General features: G+C 40.2%; 1 protein-coding gene across 1 annotated transcript in view; it reads right to left on the bottom strand.

Annotated features, from left to right (window-relative positions):
• Positions 1 to 17,026, bottom strand: part of CFTR (CF transmembrane conductance regulator) — an 86,505-nt gene extending 69,479 nt beyond the window's left edge. Inside the window, exons 1-3 of the mRNA XM_058805750.1 lie at positions 16,913 to 17,026; positions 4,418 to 4,528; positions 1,313 to 1,424 (exon numbers count right to left, since the gene is read on the bottom strand). Of these exons, the coding sequence (XP_058661733.1) occupies positions 1,313 to 1,424; positions 4,418 to 4,528; positions 16,913 to 16,965 (276 nt within the window). The 5' untranslated portion in view covers positions 16,966 to 17,026. The remainder of the gene's footprint in view (positions 1 to 1,312; positions 1,425 to 4,417; positions 4,529 to 16,912) is intronic.
• Between the last annotated feature and the right edge of the window lie 317 nt (positions 17,027 to 17,343).

The following is a 17,343-nucleotide window of genomic DNA, read 5'->3' as shown; positions in this document are numbered from 1 at the left end:
TTCACCACCATAACACCTTTTCTTTATATTGTAAGACTCATATTCTGAACAGGGTGAAGGACGGAAACCATCTCAAACAGCAGGAGAGCAGATACATTAAGTGAAGTAACCCAACATGCCTAACATAACACTATTTATGAGGGGGAGATGTATTACTCTAGGGGGCCAGAGCACAAGTGTCCACCCTGCAATAACATCATTACCTACAGTGCATCAGGGACAAGGGAGATCTGGAAAAAAGGCTAGACTTAATGAGAGCAAAGCTGTGATGCCAGCTGAAAGGACAACTCCACAAACAGCAGGGATGTCAGCACACTTTAAACTTCAGTCCAAGAAAGATGCCATGAAAGTGGCTCAGAGATTAGACAAGCAAAGAGCTGAAAGGAAAATGAAGTTCAAAAGAACACACAACTTGGTTACACCTATGCCAGTACGGCACAACATCCTGTCCCCTTTCAAATTTATGGCAAAGCTCCCATTAATTTCCTTGAGCAAGGCCTGCAAAGAACACCAGCAGCTTTAGGAGCAATTTGGTTTTTTTACAATTCCTCTTTCAATAAAATGAAGTTGCTTTAAATAAAATGAACACTAATGGTAATGCAATCAAGAATTTAAACTAAGATTTAATCTTTCCATGTTCATTGTGGAAGGTGCAGGTTCATTTATGACATGTTTAATTGCACATATCTGTGATTTCTTAAAGAAATTTTAAAAATATGAACCAAAGAATATGATTCAAAAATCCTTTTAGTCACAGATTGCTTGCCCCTCCTTACAGAGGTGATACACTCTCTTTTTTACTACTAAGTCACAGAAATTTGTCCGCAACGCATATTTAACCTGCATATTGCTTAACAGCAATTTTCAGATTTACAGTCTGGCTACACATACCTAGTGAAATACCATTAGTAATAAATTATTTTCACAGTTCTTAACCCCAGTGATAGGATTGTCAAACAAAGAGGTGGCATTTGGTAAGTCAAGGTAATCCTACCTAACATGTTGGAAAGGTGATAAACATAATCAGTTCAGGCTTTCACATCAAGCTCCTGATCACACACTTGGGAGCACTAACAGCACTAGAAACACTAGAGACATTTTAAAACTATTATGTATCTTTTTATTATATTAAGATATTATCAGAAAATTCCTTTTTAAATGAAAATACATCTCTGTATTTATCACCTTTGTAAGCAATTCACAGAAGAAAACTATGTAGCTATTCACAATACTCTATTAATTTAGCAGTCCCTAAAACTTGGATCTATGTAAGGAACACTAAAAGCTTACTGAAGTGGAGAACAATTCTTACCGCTAAATATAAAATTATTCCATAGAACGTAAATTTCCAGAAAAAGCATCGTCGCAGAGCATTGAGGAGTTTGGGTTTCTTCTCTGAAGTTGCTAACTCTCTGTCCCATTCTCTGAAAAGAAACCAAAACCAGAACTATTAAGTTGCATGAGCAAATACCTGAGTCTATGGCTGTGACATACTTCAATTCATTCAAATATATCCAAGGAGATTTAGCTAAGGTGGCTAAGCAAAGAAAGCTTTGCAGAAACTCCAAGAATATGGCCTTCATGGACTTGATAAATCAATACAAGTTCAAACCCAGTTCAGCCACATATTTGGTAGTTTTAAATACTCGGTCATACATCACCCTGCAGGGAATTACTTCATGAAAAGGTCGCATTGTATGTTTTAAAGAAACCTGCTGTACTTAAAACCAGAGTACAATAATAGGCAAATAAACATTTTGGAGCTTTTCCAATCTGCAAAAACACACCAACAAAGCATCAAAAATGTGACTTTTCTATTGCACAGCACTATTTTAAACCTTGCTGCTGGGACAGTAGCTTTCTTTTCAATAATAAATTGTAGACCAGAAGCAATGCTGTATGCAGAGAACATTTGTTTTGTCAAAATTCAATTCACAGATTAAAACACTCCAGAGAATATCCTCAACTAATTATATTATCAAATTTTCAACAGAATATTTGATAAACAGAATATTTCATTTATAAACTATCAGAACACATTTAGCATACCAACATTCTCTATAAATTCCACTGGTTGATATTGGTCATGGAGAGACAGGGACAACTGAACTGGATCAGAAGCTGATTTTTGTTGAGAATACAAAGCATTTATAAATGGTTTTATAGTAGGGTACTTATATAGGATTCTATTTTTGGTAACAATTTCCCATTGGTTACATACTCTTCAGGACATCAGTTACCTGGTAATCATGACAAAGTTTCATAACATGTCTCTTGGTCACTTCTACCCCAGGGAGCAGTTATCTCTGTCTGTCTCTCCCATGGTTTCTGCTTGATCAGGCCTAAGATATCAGGCTGCTTTATCAGTTCCATTTTACCCTCTATTTTATCTCCCATAGGTTGGAATACTTACACCACACTGCAATTAAAATTGATTGGATTGGGACAACAGTGCAGATGTAAGCTGCCCTGGAACATAGTGAAAGCTACAACGTCAGTTGGACAAGAAGGAATGGGCTTAAGCACCTCTGTTGTAAGAGTTAGTCACAAGTGCAGCACAATTTCTAAATTAGGACCCACTGAAATTGGGTAAACAAGAATGGAAACCTAAATGAGGTAAGTCAGAGTATGATTTCTGCAGAAACAATTAGTCTGTCAAGAGTGGTATCAAAGGAAATTAAGAATGTTATTTCATTGAAGAAAAAATAAACCAAGGTTTTACAAGGCTATTTTGGGAAGAAAGAACAGTATTTCTGCTGTCTCCTTTTTCAGTGAACCAACATTGATACTCTGAGTCTAGCCTTGCTGAAATTGTGCAGGATCTGTTGCTCCTGCTGGATCCCTACAAATCTATGGTGCCTAATGGGATTCATTCAAGAATCCTCAAAGACCTGGCTGATGTCAGCAAAATCTCTCTCAATTTTTTAGCAGTCTTGGAATCTGGAGCAGTCCTAGCTGACCAGAAAACACTGGCCCTGTTTTCAAGAAAAGCAAGAAGGAGGACCCCAGAAAATACAGGCCTGTCAGTCTCACTTCAGTGCCCAACAAAGTTATGGAGAAGATTATTCTGGGAAGTATTGAAAAACACCTGAAAGACTGGTTACAGCTAGCATAGCTTCAGGAGTGGAAACCTGATTTCCTTTCATGACAAGGTAACCCCACCCAGCTGACCAAGGGAAGCCAATTGATGTAATCCCTTTGGATTTCAGCACAGATTTGATACTGTCTGTCACAGGATCCTTCTGTTCAAAATGTCCAGCACTCAGCTGGATAAACACTTTATGTGATGGGTGAGCAACTGGCTCATGAGTCAGCACAAAGGGTTACAGTGAATGATGGGGTGACATCAGACTGGTGACCTGTCACTAGTGGGGCTCCACAGGGCTCCATCCTTGGTTGGCCCTGTGCCCTTCAACATCCTCACATGACTTGGACATTGTACAGGAGAGGGTACTGAGCAAGCTCACAGACAATACAAAACTGGGAGGAGCTGTTGACTCCTTCAAGGGTAGGGAGGCCCTGCAGAGAGGCCCTGACAACACAGAGAGCAGGGCAATCAACAACCATATGAAGTTCAACACTGGAAAGTGCCAGATTCTGCACCTGGGATGGGGCAGCTCTGGATGTACAGACAGACTGGGGAATGGGATACTGGAAAACAACACCACAGAAAGGGGCCTGGGGGTCCTGGTCAATGGCAAGTTTAACTGAGTCAGCAGTGCCCTGGCCTATCCAGCCAGGAGGGCCAACTCTGTCCTGGGGTGCATCAGGCACAGCATCATCAACTGGGCAAAGGAGGGGATTGTCCTGCTCTGCACTCCTGCAGCCTCACTTGGAATATTGTGGGCAGTTTGGGGTGCTACAATATAAGAAAGATATAAAGGAGGGCAATGAAGATGGTGAAGGGCCTTGAGGGGAAGCCGTGTGAGGAGAGGCTGAGGTCCCTTGGTCTGTTCAGCCTGGAGGAGACTTAGGGGAGACCTCATTGCAGTTACAGCTTCCTCATGAGGGGAAGAGGAGGGGCAGGCACTGATCTCTTCCCTGTGGTGACCAGTGACAGGACCAGAGGGAATGGCCTGAAGTTCTGTCAGGGGAGATTTAGGTTGGATATTAGGAAAAGGTTCTTCACCCAGAGGATGGTTGGTCAATGGAACAGGTTCCCCAGAGAAGTGGTCACAGCACAAGATTCTAACTCAGCATATTCTGTGATTCTGTGATCAATGGCAGATATCACAGGTACCTGTACATTTAGACCATCTAGGTTGTACATCTGGACCAGAGATCACAGTCATGTCCAAAGTACAACTGTATGCAATCAGCTTGTACCCGACACTATTTAAACATTTCATCCAAAAGCTTTGTAATGAAAATTGCATTGTTATTCCTGAAACAAATTTATTTAATTAACCTTTCTTACCTTTCCAGTTTTTCAGAAAGATTATCAGCAGAGTCTGCAGAAGGGATTTGATAAATATCTGAGAGCTCCAACCGTCGTCTGTAACCCTTTTTCAAAATTGGGTTTGTCCATCTAAGCAAATATTGAAAAAAAAAAAAAAGAATTAAAAATACTCTAGCATTAATTCTGGAGTTGCTTTGTCTCACCCTGAATATTTTCTCCACAGCATCCAAATATGTTTAAGTGCACATGCATTCACATACACACACATATAAGACACAATGTAGTGCAGCCCTGCCTTACATTTACAAAATTATATTGATAAATATAAGATAAAAAGAATAATTTTGAAACACCTGCATTTTGTAAGTTTTGGGGTCAGATCATGCTCCAGACTTCCTACTGAGTCAGCAAGAGACAAATGAACAGAAGATTGAAACCTCTGTACTGTATTTCCAAATATGCTATGTGCTATGTCCATATAGATGAATAATAAATCAGAACTACAGTAAAGTGGACATGTAAGTTTCATTGCTATCTGCTCTGCTCTGGGGAGACCCCTCCTGGAGTACTCAGCACAAGAAGGACAGGAACCTGCTGGAACCAGTCCAGAGGAGGCCACGAAGAGGATTAGAAGGATGGAGCACCTCTCCCTATGAAGAAAGGTTTGGAGAACTGAAATTGGTCAACCTGGAGAAGAGATGGCTCCAGGGAAGTCTTAGAGCAGCCTTCCAGTACCCAAAGCGGGCCTCCAGGAGAGCTGGAGAGGAACTTTTTACAAGGCCGTGTAATGACAGAACAAGGGGGAATGGCTTTAAACTGAAAGAGAGCAAGTTTAGATCAGGTATTAGGAAGAAATTTCTTACTGGGAGGGTAGCCAGACACTGGAACAGGTTGCCTAGAGAAGCTGGGAATGCCCCATCCCTGGCAGTGATCAAAGCCAGGCTGGATGAGGCTTGGAGAAACCTGGTCTATTGGAAAATGTCCCTGCCCATGGTAGGGGGCTTAGAACCTGGCAATCTTTAAGGTCCCTTCCAACACAAGTCATTCCTTGATACTATGACATCTTACACTGCAATGTGCACTGCAATACAAATCTTGCACAGAACTCCTCTTAAGATCTTCATTGTGTCCATTATATACGCATATTTTGCATTTGTTTTTTCAAATGTCATGTTTAAAATTTTAATACCAATTTATGGGGCATGCTGAGACAAAACAAAGCAGGAAAAGGCTACTCCAAATGGCTACTCTGTAGAGAAAACCTTTATAAGTAATGACTAATTTTATCAAACAATTCCACCCCAAAAAGGCCTATGAATCCCCAAGGACCAACTTATACAAAATTTTTCACCAGATTCTGTTCAGAAATCTTTTTGAAAGCAAAGGACTAGATTAAAACATTAAAACTGTTTTGAACTAGTGGTGTATACTAATACTAATGGTGTCTTTTGAAACTACTTGAATTTCTGCTTTACTGTCATCAATAAAAAATATTTCCTTTAAAAAAATGAAGTGCTTGCAAGTTAAGTAGCTTGTGGTTGATTGCTATCATACTTCCATATGTAAACCAATGTTTGTAAAAAACCCAACATGGTTCATGATTATGACAAAATTCAGCAAATCCTCAATCATTTCAAAATTTTTGTTTTAAACTGTTTTTGTATACAACACCTAAAAAACCACAAAATATTTGCAATAACATTTTCCACAGTCCCTCAGAGAATGCAAACATCCTATTGGACATGCTGACCTGTATGCCTATAAGAACATATGTCATACACACAAAGTAATTCACATCCTCAATTACAGCCTCTGAAGGTGCAAAGAAGATGATACAAAGGTAAAAGAACATCATTGAACACTACAAAAGCGCAAAAGGGCTTTAACACAATGGATGAAAATTATTTGTGTGCAACTGTGTGCACACACATGCACACTGATATTTACTTTAGTGAAGTTATGAATTACATGAGAAACCAGTCTATAATCCCCATAATTCAGTAAAGTACCAAGGTATTTCCCAAGTGCATGGCTATATCACACCCACGGCAAAGAGAATGTGCTCCAAGAAATTGAAGGAGTATCCTTCATTTTTTTAATTATAGTATGATTTCAGATTAATCATATGACTTCTAGCTCAGTCTTTCACACCACTGTGGCTGATAAATAACAAGTGATTGATGGTACATTATAGGAAGGGAGTTAGGAGAGTCTGCTTTGGAGAGGCATTGGACTCTTCTTTTACCATTTGGAGATGATAAAACATCCATAAACTTTACAACTACTGGAAACCGGAGCCAATATTTTTCAGAGATAAAATGGATGAGAAGAAAACCTTTGAGTTTCATGAAACACTTACATGAAAGTCCTTCATGATTACTCCAAGTGGTATATAAGGTATTGATTTTTATTTTACCAGCTCCTGAAGAGAGAAAGGACCAGTTGCTATTAGCTTTGTGCACATCTTGTGGAGAGCTGGCTAATCCTTGTCATTGAGGAACAGAAGCTCTCATTAACTTCTGTTCTCAGCTTCTCTGATGTCCCATGTACGTAGATATTTCAGTAATGACAGAATGAATACAAGTTATGGGACACAAACCCACTACTGCAGCTAATGCAAGGAAGTAACAGTACTTCCTAGGCAACTTCTTTAATTCACAACACTGTAGCTAAGTAATAACCTTCCTAAGCCCCTTAATAATGCTTTGAGACTGCAATAAACAATTCCCAACCTGACAAAAGATAAGTGCTTTACAGTTTCACTTTGTATGTTTTGAGAAAACATTTTTTATTGCACTGTTTCCCTCCACATATTTGATTTTATTTATAGTTTTGGTTAGCACCTACCCTGGCATTTTGCCACAGCCTGAACTAACAAACTGTGACTGCAGTTAGAAAGAGAGCTAAGTGGCTGTATTATCATTTGGGGAAGGTAGCACACTTAGCAGATCTGCTGTATCTCTAGAAATGTCTCTTGTTTTACTCTGTGCTTAACTCTGTGTTAACCAGATGCATTTATCACTGTCATCAAAATTATATGGCCCCTAAAGTACCCTCCCCTCCAAACTCAGAGTTTGATACACCCTTATGCAGTCCTCATCTTCATCTCATTGCTCATCACAGTAGCTGCAACTGTGCTAGACAAACTCCTCCAGCCAGCTAAAGGAGCAGTGCTGACTCCTGCCCTGGGTCCCTCCTGGTCTGCAGCCAGGTTCCCTCTGCAAGCTGCTGCCAGGGCTTGCACAGAGAGGTTCATCTCCCAACTGCCCTGGCCTTGCTTGGAAATCCCACCCTAACTAGATCTGGCCAAATTGTGCGCTGTGCCAAGCGGCTTCAGGTTGGAGTGGTAATCACGGGAGGAGTTGGCCTGAGTGTGATGTTTGTTTCAAGGTGGATTTTCAACAGCTCTCTGAGTTGTGCAGTCAAGAACTGTGGGAGATAGTTTGTGTTTTATTGAAAGGAGTATATAAGACCTAAAATAGAAAAATATCTCATGAAAATCAATTTTTTTGCCAGACTCCTATAGCCATTATGTTCTAGATTCTTTGCAAAGATTTGAAATGCAAAATGACTATGAATTTCTTTAACTGGCAATATAATCTGTAGTTATCCATGTTTCCATAACACTAGGTGACATAGCTCAGAGTTTGTCAATGAATATGGCTCTTCTATTTTTTTGGCTTATTGGAAAATATTTGTCAGCGTTAATGCTGAGGTTTTTCCTGAGGTTGTTGAGAAATTTATTCTGAAAGGAAGAGAGCAAGAAGGAAGGAAACAGATTGGCTTTACAGCATTATGTTAGCAAATGCCATCGGATTACTTGCTGGCATTTAATGAACCCTTTCACAGAGAAACCTGTAGTGCTGGGGGAGCTTTGCCACTAACTAGGAATGTTATTATGGGTACACACGTGTGAAATCCAGCAGGGAACAAGTTTCAAGGATGTACAGTAGGAAAGAAGAAAAGAAGGCAAGTTCCAGTTCTATTATCTACTGCCTGTAGTAAAACATACATGATCAAATTGATATGTAAGTATCATGTATAGAACATACTGTTTGGTAGATTTTTAATGACCATTTCTTTGTCATTTACTTAAGCAATATGCAACAGATTTCTTATTACAGCTATTGCTTTCTACTGCATGTTCAGACCCATCCCACTCAAATTGTATCAATAGGACAGATGTCTGGCTTTCCAGAGAGTATTAACACAGACAATTTGTCAATAGGATTTGACTCTCTCTTAAGGCTGCTTTACATGTCACTGAAGACAGGAGCATCTGTGTTGCTAAGCCAAGTGCCCAGATCTTCTTCCTGAGCACAGGAATACCCTAGCTCCATTGGGCTCCTCAGACCAAGAAGCACAGTTTGCTGAGACACTAACGGAACAGTGGTCTTGGTGCTGGGTTACCCAAGAGCAGCAAAAGAGAGCAGCTTTCCTACAAGGGTCACTGATCAGACTGGTGCCATTTCAACAGGTGCTCTGCGCACAACACAGCAACATCTACTGAGCAGTGCAGAGGTCACCAGGGTTTCACTCCCCTCTACAGAGCATTAATACCTGTGCAAAATATAGTTAAGCATAGTGACTGCAACTTCTAGGGAACTGCACCTAAAATTCCATGGAGAGAGCAAGAAGAATGCCTCTGGTTTTAACTTATCCTTCTTCCTAACAATTAAGGGTGAGGTGAGGAGAGGCCAGAGAAGAAGGAACATCATCAAGCTATAATTATGATGCTTTAGAGCCCAAGTTTTATGAGATATTTGTAGAGCCATGAATTCTTACCAACTGCAAGAAAAGGCTGAGGTACCATGTAGATCTCAGACATTCCCAAAGAGTCCCTCTGCCCAGATTATGTCAGAGGCTCTGCACTCCCATCCTCCCACAAAAGATACCCATCACTCCAGCAGCAGCAAATTGTAAGTTGTTGCTTATTTTATACTGGAAGTGGCTCCACTACACCCAGTACTGCTTCTCCAGTAGTGTCTGCACCTCCAGCTCTCCTCTCTGAGCATCCTGTAGTGCAGCTGCAAAAGGTGACCCCAGCTTTTTGTGATCCTTGCTAACAGATGGGACAAGCCAGCATGCCCATGGAGCACAACAGCCTTATTCCTGCCCCTTGATTACCCTCAATAGAGTAGGGTTGCAGATATTTTGTTTGAATAGTAACCTACTGAAATAGCATGTTATGTATTCTGACAATTATATTAACTTTAGCATGTCCGCCTTTGTAAACAACAGCAAAAAATGCAATATAGTTTAATATTTAAATATAATTATTGCAGGGTCTCAACAACAAAGGTAAATGCAGACCCTACTGATTTCTGGATTTTTGTTGCAGTTGTTTTCCCCCAGATCACAAAAATTAAGATTTTAGTTTCTTCACTAATAAACAATTCTTCCCCATGAGGGGTTATTTGTTGTGGAAAGTATTTAGCTGCAATATTATTGACTCTGCCACTAGCTGTGAGCAGCACCATTTTAAGAATAATCAATGCTCTGCTGAAACCCCAGGATTTCAATAGCAAATCTTAATTAGGATTATACCACAGCAATTCTTGGGGAAGTCTTGTCTTTTATGCCCAGTTTTTGTGAAGTGACACTTATTCAAACTATTATCTAATAGCTAAATGCTTTCTTAAACAGAAATGAAATACTTTTTAATATTTAATATTTAAATATTTACAATTAGTAAGGTAGTCAAAATATTTCAGTTTACAGAAGTACTGGGAGATATTTGAGAGAAAACAAAGCACATCAGGAGATAGGTTGTGCAAGATGGAAGGACAGAATACATTAATTGTATTGCAATCTGTCAATTGTTTAGGTACCAAAGTCAAGTGTAAGATATGCTTCAAATATTTCTTTAAGAAAGCAAACAAAAAAGCAGTGGTGATGATGTGTTATGAACAAGGTTTGCAAGGCTCTTTCAGCCTACACCTACAGTTAGACTGACTGGGTGAAGATATTCATCCATCTTCACTCTTTTTCTCAATTATATATCCCTCAGCAAGAATAAAAGAAATATTTCTTTTCTCCTAGTCCTTTGTAAGAACAAGGAACATAACAGAAAGTTTGCACCAAAACTGTTGAAGAGCAGTGCTATTCATGATTTAATTGAATTTTAACATCTTCCAGATGTGTCAAGTGACAGCAACATATTTCACCCAATTTAGCACTTCACCGTGTTAGCCACAGATTTTAAAGATACGTTTCCTAAAAAAATAACAGAGTTGCGCATCAGGTGCCATGGCCCTTTCCAAAACTATGATTTGTTCCCACCCCAATGACTGATATGTGGTCAGGTATAAACAAACAAGTGAACAGGGTCACATTTTATTTAATTTTAATACCAAGAGTCAAAATGTAAATTACCATTACAGTAATATGGAATCAACCCTGAATTAGGTGCTGCTTCTCTTACTACTTGCTCTTTGCCATTTTCTCTGTATCCTGGTATTTGTTGATGCTACTCCTTAGCATGATCCTGGCAAATTAATGGGAAAATGCCTCTTATCCTTTGATTTCCAAAACAGTCTTGGGCTTTGAGCAAAGCAACCCTGGGGGACCTTTGTGGTTTTGGTTTTTTGTATTTATTACCTATAGAGAAATAAAAGCATTCCAGAACTAACAGGCTAACTTTAAAATTGGTTAAGGTGAAAGTTAAAGTGAGATATTTGAATGACTCCAATACAACAAAGGTTCATAACCTTATTTTAAAAGTTGGGGGCAAAAATAGAGGATAAATATCAACATTAAAATATGGGAATGTACCTAAAACCAAGTACCTTTACCAGCTGTCACTTTGGATTTTCTCTTCCCGGTTTAAACTGAAAAGCTTCTGGTTTAGGCTTTTGAAAAACAATGCTGTTTCAAAATATGTCTCAAACGCCTACTTATTCTCTTCTAATTTGGGGAATTTCATGACAGTACAGCCTTGGATTAGCTACTTGCTGACTGAAAGAGCTCATGCAGATCCTTGTGCTTCTGAGAGAGGGGCTGATGCATAAACAGCCTCTGAGTTCCTGCTTGTCTCACCCAGGCACATCCCCACTCTTGTGGAAGGCAGTTGAACTGCATCTACAAATTCACATGGCAAAATTTGGCAGTGTTTCAATGTCTCCTTGTATACTAGTTAATTTTCACCTTCAATTTACTTATTTCAGAGGACATAATGTTTTCAGAGGACAGGTTATTACCTGGATGTCAAGTTGGCACCATCCTGCCTCCACAAGTATACCTACACATGTATGCTGCACAGCTGGGGGGCAGGTGAAGAGAAGAAACATAAACCGAGACAACAGCAACAGGTAGAAACCTCTTCCAATAAATCACACTATTCTCACCACTTTGCAATTTAGAATATTCAAAAATGTAGACACTGAGAGACTCAGATTCTTCAGGATGAAAGAGGTGATAATTGTTCACTGCGGAAATATTCTGAAATAACTTTGTCACACCAGAAATACCCTTGTGCAATCAAATTCTGGACAGGAGATTTCAGGCAGATTGCACTCACTCCACCACATGCTTCTAGGACAAACCATCATCCTTGTATATCCCATTTTTTCTCTAAAGTATTAGTAAGGAAACTTCTTTTTAACATCCTTTGTGCTGTCTGCTTAGACTTCAAGATCTTCAAAACATACTTCCTTATCAAATATTTTGCTTAGTACAGAGGACTTCAAATTTCTGTCAGTGCATTTAGAAGCCTCTATAATACAGATAATAAATCTACTAACCATGTAATTGCCTACAGTATTAAAACAAAAATCAAGGGTTTGGATGGATTATTTCTATCTCACCAAAATAAAATCAAAATATAGAAAATAACAAGGTACAGACAGGTCAGCAAATATTTCAAATGCTTGCTAATTTATTTGGAGTATCAAGATAGTAAGTCTTCTTCCTGCAGGAAGAAAACAGACTTTAAACACATTTCAGAAGTCAGATGCAACTTGATCTTGGCATCTGTGCTGTAGAGTTACAAAGCAGCCAGAGAAGATCCCCGTGCTACACAAGGTTTGCCTTTTTGGTCATTAGACCAAGGACACAGTACCAGGCTGAGCCAAGGACACAATTTGGCCTTATTGTTAAAGGTATTCCTCTGACTGAAATTACTTGAAGTGTAGGATACTCTGCATCCTTTCTCCAGTTCACTTCAAGTTTCATATTTTACTTGGGAAGCAGCAATAGAAGTCAGATTTTCAGAAGGAGTCCAAAACTTGCATGCACTTCTTTGAGCCACCTGACTTGCAGAAGCTGACACTCTCCTGTTTTAGACAGCTCTGAAGGACTGGCAGACCAGCAGGTCTCCAAGGACCACTTGTGGCAGCAGACAAATGATCAGGCAGCCTCACAGGGCCATAACCTGGGCTGCAGCTGCATCTGTGCTTGGTTACCACAAACAGCCAGGATTTACAATGCCTGGGGTCAGTGCAAGGCAGCTCACCAGGGCTGGTGACACACAGGGCCCCAAGGACACACTACAGAAACATTGCCCTGTATCAGTGTCTCAGCTGGCTGCCCCAGAAACTGAGGCATGACACTGTGCCCTTCACCTGCTACTGCACACAGAGGCTCCTTATTCAAAGAGGAAAGATGACCAAAGTGCTATAGCCAGGTATTGATAAGGGAGAGTCCAAATATATATTGGTTATGACAATTTGCAAACACCTGCCCTCCAGAGTGAAATTTATAGACATGAGTTTGGTATTTAAGCTTCCTATACATTTAAATTTCCTATACAAATCTGGAACATTTGGGAATTCAAAACAGTGTCAGGACAAATTTTGACTTAAAATTTACACACTAAATGCCAAACTTTGCAAGGAAAACACAAGATTTTTCAATTCAAAATGAAAATCATTAGTAACTTGTCACTGTATTCTAAGATATACTGTTCAAGGATAGAGCAGGGACTGCCCAAGAAAGGGCTGCTTTCGCTCCTTTTTCTGAAGGGAATCAATTTAATCCTCATGAAAATGCCAGAAACTATCTTGTACAAGGCACACTTAAACTTGAAATTATGACTGAATTAAGCTACAAGACTGACAGAATAACATTACTGTAGCATACAGGCTAAGTACTTCCAAAACTTGAGTCCTGAATTTTCGTATCCACCCTAAAGATTATTAGCAGACTTTATAAGAAGCTCACACCAGGAATTAGGACCTGAAAAGAAGTTTTATATTCAGAAGAGTACACAGCAATTCTTGATTTATGCTCTAAAAAGTAGCTGAGCCAGAGATAGATAACTAAAACATCTTCACTGCCAAACAATGCTAACGCCTCCTAGAAGAGGTGAGGTAGGGAATTGAATTCCTTTTCCTAGCCCTCACAACACACACAGGGCAGAAGAATGAATCCAACGTTTATCCCATACTGGCTAAATTGTTCTAGGAATCCCTGGACAGCTGTGTAAATGTACAGATGCAAAAAGCAACCAGAGCAGATCTTATTGACTGAATCCATGAGAAGACTTGACACAAAAGCTGGGTTAGTCTGTATTTCTCATTTGGATTTAATAATGAATCAGGTACTAAAGTACTAGGTCTTGCCAAGTGTTGTCATGTTTGATAGGTACCAAAGCAAAAGTATGTGTTTAAAGAGTTGGATACAAGCACAAGGATTACTTTTTGAGAACTTGTATTTTTACGTCTAAAGTTGTTTGTAAAAGAACAGTAATAAAATCAGAGTTGTCTCACAGTTGCAGCCATTTCTGAAACTCCAGCAATAACTCTGTGCGCCAGTTCTCAGATAAAAATTGATTAATTAACAAGACTTCCTGATCTCAGTTAATTTTCAATAAAAACTAGGTGATTGTAAAGTAGTCTGATATTATTTGTGACAAAAGGTATGGCCTTGACCCTGAATAACCCCAAAACTCCAGAAGAAAATAAGTAATGGCTATAAAGACAAAAGTGAGCCTTCACAGTGAATTTGAAGCTAAGCATATGATGATCTGGCTACTTCTGCATAAAACTCTGTTTTCTTTAAGCAAGGTCAAAAGTTGCAAACAAACAAAAAGAATGTTTTGCATGAGGTAGGGAACAAAAGAGATCAGCTCTGAAAACATCATAAGGAAAATGCAACAAAACACAAAAGAATCCCTGAAACCCCAAACTCTCAGTATCTAGTGTTCTCTGTTTTCTAAGTGTCCCCCTAATGGAAGATCTCAAACCACTTGTTTTCACATTTGTTTCTTAATCACTAGAGCTCAGTTTTTAAACCAAAACTATTTAAAATTTAGGGTGAAAGTCAATTTCTGATTTTAAATACTTACTATCATGACCCCTTCTAGCAAATTTTTTTTGCCCCAGTAGTATCACTATCACTAATACAACAAAAAGATAACACTTTCTTTAAGATACTACTCTTTGTATAGCAAGACATTTTCTTCTCACTTTTTTGCATTAAGAATCAAGAAAAAAGGTCCAATCAATACTAAAATATGTATAAACTATTCAGTTATGAGCTGAATTTATTCTGACTTAACACATGTTAAACCTGTCCCTCCTACCCAAACAGGATAGATTATGAAGCAATAAAACCTTGCCAATATGTTTACACGCCTATAGCTGATAACAGCTTGTACAATATTAAATAGTAATATATTTATCAGCAAGATTCCCTGAATAATCATAGCTAATATTTTAACATCACATGTGCTAACATGATCTTCAACTTATCACATTATATTCAGATTGGTACTTCACACATACATGCATTGTAGACTCTGCTAAAAGTTACTTCACTGAAACATGTACTGTGTTGTACTTGACAGCATCTATCTCATTATCATTGAAAAAAGCACTCTCTCTCCATACATCTTTTTTCCATTTCTTTGCTCTAGTTTATATTCATCATTTACTCCTTAACTTCACATATTTTATTATTATCACTTTGGTTACAGTCACCTGACCAAAAGCTGGTACAGTATAATGCATCATGCATCCTAAACATGATTAAACCAACATTCAATTGACTTAAAGACTGTTATTTAAACGATGAGTTCAGGCCTCAGCATGGTTAATTATGTACTTAATAAGCATGAACTGCAACTGGTTTCAAACATGGAAACTTTCACTATGGTAGAAATTAGACATGTCTTTCGCTTTATCTTATTGAGTTTTTTCCTTCACACCTTTAACAACCTAGATTCTAGGGTGATAAAGTTATAGAAGTTTATAAATAAAAAAAAAAAATAAATACAGCAAATGGCCCCCTCAAGCTACTAAATTAAGATACATACTTATTTTCTACAGATTTCTGTCTTACACTTCACAGCAGCACTGACTGAAGCATCATTTATGGAGAATTGATAATGGCTTACATCCCGGCCATGCATATCTCTGGTTCTAACAGTATTTGGCAGCAAGCAAGGCTTCTTTCCCACTGCAGCACCTTTAGAGAAAATGTGTAGGATCACTACGTTTACCTGGATGTTTGTAAAACTTTAGGAACAGATTATATTTGGGATTATTCCTCTCTATCATATCTGGCTAAAATGAGCCAAAGGGGGAGAGACAGGCAAACAGTGACTCATACAGAGTCCCATTAAGAAACTTTTAAAAACATACAGACCAACCTGCTGAAAGCTATCCCAAAAGCATTTAAAAGTGAGCTAAAAGCCCTCAGTTTTTCAGGCAGAGACCTCATGACAATGTTATAGTTTTACACCATGTGCTCTCACTTTAGTCATCATGTTCACATCTTACACATGATTTCCTCCCACCCTTCCTTGCCATGCAAGAGACCCTCCAGTAACAAAAGGGGGAACCAGTACTCTGGCAAAACCAGAGCTGTGTGGGCCAATGCCAAAAAGATTATTTGTTCTTTCCAGTTCACAGTGTCATTTCTAGCGATGTCACATAAGACGTATTCAGCTTCCATATTGTCTTACAAAGTACATTCTGCCCAGGCACCGGTATTGGCTCCTTCTCCTTTTATTTGAAGTTTTTAGAAAGAAAAGGCACTAGGGAGTTAGTTTGTAAGAGAACATTTTCAAGGCTTGCAAGGAATTGTTTCCAGTAAGATCATATATTGCACTTGCACGTTGAGCAAATGCTAAACAATCAAAGAGCCAAACAGAAGGAATCCTTGTTCTGAGAGAATTTCCCCTCTGCTCCCTACTACCCCACCGTGTTCTCAAAGTTTACATGAAATAACAGATTAACTAGTTGAGCAACTACCAAAGGTTGCTCAAATTATGTCATAAATTCATCTGTTCGAGTCCAGCACAGGTTTATGACACCTGACGGAGCCCATTCCCGGTGCTAAAACCCCAGCAACAACAACAAAAAAGAGTGATCTCATCAACCGGCGAGACTCCCACCGCTTTCCCCGCAGACCATTCCAGAGCTCACGGGCTCCCGGTGCCCGGTTCCCCTCTGGGCTGGGCTGGGCAGGGCTGGGCGGGGGGCGCGGAGCCCCCTGAGCTCCCCGCCAGCCGCTGCCCAGCCCGGCCCGCTGCCCGCGCCCGCACGCGTCCCGCCGCACCGGGGCTCCCACCTGAAGAAAAGTTTGGAGAAGATGTTCGCCTTCTCCAGGGGAGACCTCTGCATGGTGAGGTGAGGCGCGGTGAGATGCGGTGAGCGGGGAACCGGAGGCAGCCGCTAATCGCTGACGCCTCGCTCGCCCACTCCGCTCCTGCGGCTCTCCCACCTTATCCGCCCGGCCGCTCTGATGTCACCGTCCGCCTCCTGCCCCGGCCCCTCTCCCCGCCTCTGCTTTGCCCCGGTTCAAAGGCGGGCGGGCTGGGGCCCCAGCCCGTGCTCTGCCGCCGCCGCTCCTCCCCCGCCTCCCCGCCGCGCCCGGCACCGCGCACCGGGCGCGCCCCGCTCTCCCCCCGCACCCTCTCCTCCCCGGCTCCCCGAGGGCTCCCGCCCAGCCCGTTACCTCCACCTGCCGACTCAGCTTCCCGAGCCACCCCACCCCGGTCC

This window comes from Ammospiza caudacuta, chromosome 5 (assembly GCF_027887145.1).
Source record: "Ammospiza caudacuta isolate bAmmCau1 chromosome 5, bAmmCau1.pri, whole genome shotgun sequence".
Taxonomy (NCBI): domain Eukaryota; kingdom Metazoa; phylum Chordata; class Aves; order Passeriformes; family Passerellidae; genus Ammospiza; species Ammospiza caudacuta.
The sequence above is the reverse complement of the archived record's forward strand: the minus strand, read 5'-3'. Positions and strand labels throughout refer to the sequence as shown.